General features: G+C 35.7%; 1 protein-coding gene across 2 annotated transcripts in view; it reads right to left on the bottom strand.

Moving 5' to 3' along the window:
• The window catches only part of LOC139966182 (uncharacterized), a 40220-nt gene that overhangs the window by 27523 nt on the left and 3236 nt on the right, over positions 1-9461 (bottom strand). For both annotated transcript variants that reach the window (XM_071968961.1, XM_071968960.1), the window contains exons 4-10: positions 8742-8813; positions 7683-7754; positions 7090-7161; positions 6201-6272; positions 5584-5655; positions 2917-2988; positions 1-62 (exon numbers count right to left, since the gene is read on the bottom strand). The exon at positions 1-62 is cut by the window's left edge and continues 10 nt beyond it. In XM_071968961.1, the coding sequence (XP_071825062.1) occupies positions 1-62; positions 2917-2988; positions 5584-5655; positions 6201-6272; positions 7090-7161; positions 7683-7754; positions 8742-8813 (494 nt within the window). The remainder of the gene's footprint in view (positions 63-2916; positions 2989-5583; positions 5656-6200; positions 6273-7089; positions 7162-7682; positions 7755-8741; positions 8814-9461) is intronic.

Raw genomic sequence — 9461 nt, 5'->3', positions numbered from 1 at the left:
TCTGGATTAGATTCGAAAATAATGTGGCAGGAAGACTTGTTATATTGTTGAGACTTAAGTCTCTGTAGGTAAAAGAATAAGGAGGAAAAATGTGAAAAATATGTGATAACACACAACAAACTTTTTTTCTCCACATTTTTTGTAGAAACTTTAGCATCATCTGTCTCATGTTATAATTCGCCTTAACTTTGTTTATAAGCATTGTTCGTGGTACAAACGCTACAACAGTTGCTTCTTAATTGTTGTTGCTTTGGTGTTGTTGTTTTTTTGTCCGTAGAACAAAATGGAGAGGCTTCACGTCAATGCAGCACCAAGTAATTTCTTTACAATTTGTGTTTTTGTTATTAAGGTGCCTCTTTCGATCGCAATTTATGACTGTTAAAAGATCTATTTATATGTGATATGATTAGAAAATAAGAACACGACTAACAGTGTTGAAATAACATGTACGTTTGTATTACAGGAAACAACGATTCGTGTGATCTGTGGTTACAAACAGTATAATTTTGCCCAACTGTTAGTAACGTTCTTGGCGAGTCCGAGGCAAATCGGTTAGTATATATTTACAATTGGTACGATACATGATAGATTGGTTGCCTAGAGAAATTAGCTGTGCATTTCTTATACAACATGTTATCTAAATATCATTAAACTGACTGTCACATGAGACAAAAACTCAATGCTAAATCTAATGTCACTGGGTATAACCTGAGAAGTTCATTAGGGACTGAGGAAATTATTGTTGATGTGGCCTTGACAGGAGGAGGAGGAGGAGGAGGAGGAGGAGGAGGAGGAGGGAAAGGTCAAGGAGGGTGTCCTGTATACACCAAGGGTTCAGGTGGCCAAGTGGTCAATATCTTGATGGGGTCCACTAGTGGGGAGGAACCCTTTCCCTGCCACACATCTGAAATGGCATCATTTATATAATTCTGAGAAATGTCAGAAACAAGACTAATTCTGAAATTTAAGAGTACCATAGCACTGTTAAATTTAAGTGAAATATAGTCTTATGTAAAATCAGAATATTATAACATATATGTAAAGTCGTCAGCACTTAGGGGGAGGTACTACAAGGGTTAAAGAAGGTTCCTATGGAAACAAAAGAAGTATACTCCTTTTATAGCTACATCTGTGTATGTGCAGCTGATTGATATTTGGGTATTTGAAGCTTAAACAAACCATACAAATAATACATTGGACAACATCAAGTTCTAGCGCAGAGCTCGTTTTCAAACAAGCCAGTGCCTTACCAGCCGCATGCACCCACCCCCAAACCATTTGTATAAAAGTTTGCCGCAATTGCATGAAGACCCCGACACATTGATATATTCTATTCTCAGAAATTCTTTTCCCCTCCCCAAAAGGTTCCACACATACACTGGATACTATCAAGATACTGAGCTAATTGACCTAATTGACCTAATTTAATATTAGTTAGTCAGTTGCAGCTTCTCAACAGTGCCCATATAATATATTACACTTAAGAGCAAAGTATGATATGACAAATATATTTATATAAATTTGATTGGTAAAGTAAAATATATATTGTAACTACACAACATCATAACATCCCCAAGTTGGTCAAGTCCCTCGTGTTTTATCAGGGACCTAACAGCCATCATTCCTCAACCTGCTCGATTCGGCTCTAGATATTTAAATACCAATGTGCGAAATTGTTAACGTGTATCCCCTAAATTACACGTAAGCAGTCTAACCAAAACATTCCTGTACTTTTTCGAACAAGTTACTTGACTAATAAATACATTCTATAAGTGAAAACACCATCGTTAGTGTCACTTTGCGTACGTAAAGTGCTGCTAACTATTTGGGAGTATTGTGGCAATGTTACGTTGGTGCCACCTACAGCCTGAGCCTTATCTCTGTATACGGCTCTGGGTGCCACATTTTGTTTCAGACATTTTTTCCAGTGTATAAACTTTCGTGGTTCGTAAAATCTATCACCGTCTGATACATCGAGAGTACTTATCAGCTGATACTTCACATACTATCACTCGAATCACTCAGAATTGGAAACTAATGAAGGAAGAACTATCAATAGATGATGTTAGACTGTGAGAGGCTGGCTAGTCAGAGTTTGCTATGCAGTGATATATGTAAACTAACGTGTTAGGGAACACATACTACTGTCAATTTATCAATGCCTGGATACATCGAGAGTAATTATCAGCTGATACTTCACGTACTATCACGCAGACCACTCACTGGAAAGTTATGAAGAACTATTAATATATGATATTCGACTGTGAAAGATTGGCGATTCAGATATTTTAAAATATCATCGCCTAGCTTTATGTACAAGTTCCGTAACACACAGTAGGCTTACTTGCATACCTTACGTACCACACGCAATCGACAGCATTAATTTATTCGAACTACACAATTGTTAGTAGGCCCAATACTAAGCCTAGTTCAGGAGGATCGTATAAACAATCGTCCCAAAACCTACATACCGAGAGGTTTTTGTGTCCAACTAGAAACAACTTTGGTAAGAAAAATATCTCCCCCCCCCCCCCGTGACTCACGATACTGGTAGTAGGCTATTGTGCAATGTGTAACATAACAGTGAATGGTTACCGACTAATCTGTACAGAAACGACACATACATGAACAACGCAGGTGCAGATTATATCTGCGAACTAGCTTATTGCAATATAGCTTCCTCGTTATTGATCACCTTTAACTATGGTTTTCATAACTAGATCCAACATTTAATAGCTTTTGCCAAATAAACAGCGTTCGCCATATACGTCAAATCCTATGTTGTGGGTGTACACCCCTGCATCCGCATATTTTAATGTTGGTTGCTCTCATTTCACTCATATCGACATACGATAGCTCTATATGTACCGTACCTATTGTAAAGGTTACAAGCATAACGTTTTCCGATGTACTCACATATCAACCAGGCTTGTTGAGTTTTGAAATATTTCACTTGGCAACGTCTTCAACATGTTGTCAAATATACCACTGTTACGAAATAAGGAAAAAGAGAGTCCTATAGGTGCAAGGATCGGAGTTTTCATGATCAAGTATCACAGATATTAAGAAGCATATAAAAGGACGACCAGTGGCGGCGCCAGGAATTTTTAGTTGGGGAGGCTAAGGGGGGGGGGGGGGGCTGAGCCAATTTTTTGGGTGGCTTACAAGATTGAGTGATCGCCGTCCTGGAAAGGCCTACATGCAAAATGGTGGCATTTAGCGAGGCTTTTGTCACCTGAAAATTTCTCCAAAAGTATCCATTTTTTTGTGAGTAACTTTAGTCAAATTAGAATGGAAGATACCAATTCACAGTTTTCGTATCACTAAAATATTACCTGCTGTGAAAGATCCAATTCTTTTGCTCAATTATTATATCGCGCTCTCTGACACAACTCCTGTTTTAGTCTGTATACACGCTGTTTGTGAAACGCACACGACATTGCCGTATGAGAACAAAATTCATCAAAATTTCCATTGACCATTGTAGCACTGCGTTATGGCTGACAAAATTTGGGTAGGCTATATTGTTTCAATGAGTTTTTTTTTTTTGCATATTTCAGTTGGGGGGGCTAATGGGGGGGGGGCTGACTACTTCAGTGGGGGGCTAAAGCCCCCCCCCCCCCAGCCCCCCCCCCCCCCCCCCCCCCTTGGCACCGCCACTGAGGACGACATTATCAACCAGGTACAGATCGTCTGATCAAAGAAATAATACGCAATAAACAAAAGCAAAATAAGTATATTTAATTGAGGCATAATATGCTACTAACTATATTGTTACATTTTCCTTGAACTATCGTTAATTTTGATACATCGTCAAAATATGCAAGGAGCGAAATATACATTGGAACTCCCTGACTCAAAACTTGTTTTGGAAACGTCCACCTCTCCCCAAATAAGGCCTTATGTTTCTGGTCAAATTTCGAGAGAGAAAATCTTAAAGAAGAGGGAAAAAATATGGAAACAGCATCACTTTTATGACATATTATGTTATCGCGGAGAATTTCCCTTTTACCTTCAGTTAAGGTATCATTTCTGCCATTCTTAGAGACTGGCAATTAAACCTACACACACTGGCGGATCCAAGGGGGGGCCAAGGGGGGCCATGCCCCCCCAAAAGGTGAGCCAAAAAGTGTTTCCGAACATCCGCTAAATCATATGATTGGAAATTTAAAAAATCGAGAGGAATAGCAGTGGTAGACTAGTCTAAACCTTTTCGTTTTCTGGTTTAAAATTAAATGCAGAGCTCCCAACTGACCCGCAATTCGCGGGAATTAGACCCGCATTCTAACACCCAAACCCGCTGACCCGCACAAGCGTCCGAAAAACCCGCATTGTAATTGTCAAGTATACATAAAAAAATTTGCATCAAATTTTGACTTAGCAACCATCATTTCTTTAGCATTTAGCATAATAGAGTATAAAACCTCCTTTACAGCATCATTTGAACCTCAAATTAGCCTATAATTCTTTGAATTGGGGCGAGCAGCGAACATTTTCATGCCACGGGAAAGAATGAAATATCACCTACTATTCAATTTATTGATGTTACACACACAAAAATGCATATTTCTCAGAAAAGTTTGGGTGACAAAAGCCTTTCTAAGTGTCACCATTTTACATGTAGGCATCTCCAGGATTCCAAAAAATTAAAAAGGGGAGGGGGATACCCCCTCCCCTTATACCCCTCCCCCAGGACGGCGATTCGTGGCATGGACCAGCATTTGCCTTCTCAAGAGTTGGGAGCTATGTAAATGTATGAGCATGAGGTTTAACACCATTTTGCAGTTACAGGCTGGTTGTAAGAAATTTATAACCTATGAGAAATAAAATTTCTTGAGAAAGATGATCCCAACTTTGTTTTATAAGTATTTTAGAAAATTACACCTGGGGAACATTTTTTTTAGAAGTAAATTAACATCACCATTGTACACTTTTGTCGCACCAAATTGCATCTGAGGGCATTCAGCAATAGAAAATTTTCCAAAGGGGAGAGGGGGGCACCCCCTCCCCTTAGACCCCTCCCCCATATCACTCTAATGCCACTTTGGCCCCTCCCAAACAAAGGCTCTGGATCCGCCAGTGCCTACACATACTATTAAACTTTGTAATTCCAAAGCCTCTTCGTCAATAGTTATTTCGATGTTTAAAAGTAAACATTCTTTTAAAACATTCAAAGTAATAAAAGATTCAAAACTACAATATTTCCACTTTCTCGTTTCATACATAAAATATTAGGTACGTTTAGCAACTGGTTACGATTCATATAATCACACACACAAACACACGCACCCACACACATATATATACACACACACATATATATATATATGATATATATATATATATATATGTATATATAAATGTATATATATATATATTTATATATATATATAATATATGTATTTATATATATATATATATATATATATATATATATATATATATATATATATATATATATACATTCTGATAGGTTCCAGTTCTCTGATGATCGCTCAACACGTGAAACTCTGAGTAACAACTACTTTATCTATTCCTTTTCATGTTACGTAAACAGTTCCTTCATGTTTTAAAGTTACTCACAGTTTGCTCAGTTTACCCAGATTCCTAAAAATGTCTCCAGGTAGCGTAGATATTATATTTTGTTGTAGATATCTGAAACGTAAATGTATTAATAAACTGTATGAGGCTGAGTTTAATATCCATGTAAATATGTTTAAAATATGTAAAAAAATCTTTATTAAGAGTACCTTTATATAGACGCTTATATACTCTGCCTTTCGTAGTAACTATCCATGTTAGCATGACTGTATTGTGACATGATACATTGCAATATGAAGGTATCAAGGGTCACCTTGTTAAGTTCAATATATAGGCATGGAATGCACATAGTAATATTTTCTTAAAATTCCAAGGTACAACATGCACATATCATTGAACCGATGTTGAATGTAACTGGTATAACTGCTTATTTGGGAAAGGGAAGCACGTGCATGTAAACCATGGTTTACACACACTGGAAGGGGGAATTGCCGTTTATGTAGATGGCTTCATAGATAACAACATTTGTGATACTGTATTCTGTCTCCACGATTTCGGAAGTTATAGATTTGTATCAAATATGTGAGGAAGAGACTTATGTGCCCATGCAAGAGCTATGGTAACATCAACTACATATTATGCTGATAGAATGTACTTACAAGTGTTTCAAGTTTGTTAAGTTTTCGAAGATGTTGGAAGAAAGTGACTGGAGTTGGTTGTGGTCCAACCGCCTGCAACAAAGAAAGAGAAAGCAAATCATTTATATCTGTAATGCAAACGTAAAGCGACCTCGAACATGTTATTACTCCATTTGAGCGATTGACAGTGCACCTTTGATTTGGCATTCTATATAGGATCTAGGACTTGTTCTTAACACACCCACCGGTTTTGTTAAGACACATTTACACATTCAGAGGCGGTAGAAGCGAGGAGGGGAGGGGGTGCACAAGGAGCACGTGACCCCAAAGTGCACCCTTATTGTAAAAAAAGACTTCATTTGTTGAAAAATTAAATATTATTGTTGTTAAAAAAAAATGTTTAAATCTATGAGTGACCTTTTGTTGACAAACATTCAAATACAGGATTTCGCAGTGTGAACGCACAAAATGAATTACTTTGTTTGAGGTAACTTTATGCTTTGGTACGTTGGACCGTTATGCGACTGAGTAAAAGTACATGTACACGACATGTAATAATAAATAGATATGTGAGAATTGCAAAGCTGTATCCGGCTTACAAGGAATGCAGCCAAATATTTGACAATTCAAGGGAGAAAGTTTAGGGATTATACAGAAACGAAATGTCAGAAGAAAACAGAAACAACAAATAAGTATAGCCGCTGATGAAGCTCCAGAAGGACATTTTCTAGGTTTTTAATGGTTTGATGTAGCTCTGCAATTGCATTGACCGCTTTGCCTCTAAAGGAAGATCCTGATAGATTTAAAAGTCAAACCCTGAATATTTCGTGGACCCGTATAGGCCTCTTTTTCTCCAATGTTCCTATAAGTATATTGATATATTTAGTTTGTTAACATACGTATTACTTACAAACTTTCCAGGTTAGGTAAACGTGCAAAAACATCAGGGGAAAGAACACGCAGCTTATTATTTTGCAGTTCACTGCAAAAAAGGTAAACAATGAGATGAATTCACAACAGGATGTGTCTTGCTTTCTAACATAAACACATAAGCATGCAAATGATTGCTCTGAAGAAATTTATCTGTATTTCCTCAAAGCGGAATCGTACACAAATCAGTGTTCTTCATAAAAGCAATTATAATGATATTAATATAATATAAATAAATTTCCATAGCCAGTGTCCGTTTTTGGTTCACTTGAATAAATAAGGAACATGTAAAAATGTTTATAAAACTATCACAATGTTTAAAAAATTGCACGATGTGCAAGTATTAATGATATTTCATAAACTGTCAAATGTGTTCGGAAAATATATGAAATACATTTCTTATGACCGTATCTGCATAGAATTTCAAACTTTAACGAGAATGAATATATGCCATAGTGACTAGTCTACAAGCACAACAAGCACAGACAAGTTAACTATTGCACAAGTTAACATAATCATTAATTTACTTAAGCTGCGCGTGCTTCCTTTTTTAATTAACTAAACTACACTTACAGTACTTTCAACATGGTTAAATTGTAAAATGCCAGGTTTGGAATTTCTTGGATTTGGTTTTCGTTCAGATTTCTGTACAAGGAAAGAAAAGTTCACCTTTTTAATCATAACCAAAGATATAGCTCTAGTACATATCTGCCATATAGTTAGATTTGTATATGTGAACACATTTTGAAAAGTACATACTGAAATTCGCATAAAATAGACAAGCACATCGCTTAAACAAAACACATTTCAAAATTAGGTTGGGAAAGTTCATATATTGTAAAGAAAGTATTGAAACAAATCAATAATGGTCGGAAAAGGAATATATTAAGCAAACCTAAAATTCACAAGATGTTTTCTATGTAGTAGCCTCGTTGGACGTTTAATGCAGGGATTATATTTAATACTGTGATACATATAAAACTTACACATGTTACGCTCTTTCATATTGGCATATATAATAATAATAATAATAATAATAATAATAATAATAATAATAATAATAATAATAATAATAATAATAATAATAATAGTAATAATAATAATAATAATAATAATACTAATAATAATAATAATAATAATAATAATGATAATAATAATAATGATAATAATAATAATAATCATTATAATAATAATAATAACAATGATAGAAATAATAATCATAATAATCATAATAATAATAATAATAATAATAATGATGATGATGATTATGATAATAATAATAATAACAATAACAATCATAATAGCAAAATAACAACAAAAATGAAGAGAATAATGCTTTTAACACCCAACATTGAACATATTTTCCCTAGTAATATAAAAATGTCTGAGCAAATATTTATGCCATACACTGAATATGTTAATGAACTGTACACTATGAAGTTTGTGATAAACTGTCTGCAAGTGGGAGGGGATGATTCCCCTGATTTCTTCGAGGGGTTGGGGGGGGGTGGGTAAGCCCAGAAGTATACGTAGAAGCGTCTCTGCCTCTTGATACATGTGGCTTCGGTGACAGTAATTTTTTATTTACCAAACTATTATTTATATGCAGTCCATGCCATAAAATCTACTTACAGCTCTTCTAGGTGGGTTAAATTCCAAAAGGCATCAACTGGTACTCTTGTGATCTCACTCATTATGATATATCTATAGAAAAGAAAAGTTAAATTAAGCAGTTTTGTCACATACACTTTACCTAACTTCGGAGCTTCACAACTCTGTATAACATTTTTGTATTATACAAACAAGGCATGGCAGAATATTACGAGATGCATTATAAAACACAGCATAGCAGTGCAGTTTTGGAGTGCTTGGACGAACGGAGAATATAATGTAATGCGGATGAAAACCTATAGCCGTATCTTGGTTATGTTCTTGCAAAAATGAAGTTTATTTTTAATAGGGATACGCCACCCACTTTCGTTGGACGTGAACGGGATACTCCACCCCCACCCCTTCACCCCTCTCATGTCTTTCAAAGTAGATGTGTCAATCAGTTCAGGTGCTTGAAAGTTCAAACGCATCATGCGCTAGGATCGAAACGCCAGGCCAACTTACTTTTATATATTATTGTCTTTGCCACAATAAATACATGCAGAATATGTTGTTAACAAAAATCATACCACAGGCATACTTCATGATTGAAAAAAAAATAACCTGGCTTGGGCAAGACATGTGAAATAGTGAGGAGGAAATGAAACTGAAACTGCACCATATACTTTTAATGAGGTTTGCATTTTTACGCCACAGTTATACCATAGTGTATATATATAGAACAATTTGTAGGAAGTGAGA

The sequence above is a fragment of the Apostichopus japonicus genome, chromosome 4 (assembly GCF_037975245.1).
Source record: "Apostichopus japonicus isolate 1M-3 chromosome 4, ASM3797524v1, whole genome shotgun sequence".
In the NCBI taxonomy this organism is placed as follows: Eukaryota; Metazoa; Echinodermata; class Holothuroidea; order Aspidochirotida; family Stichopodidae; genus Apostichopus; species Apostichopus japonicus.
Note: the sequence above shows the minus strand (reverse complement) of the source record. Positions and strands in the feature narration are given on the sequence as shown.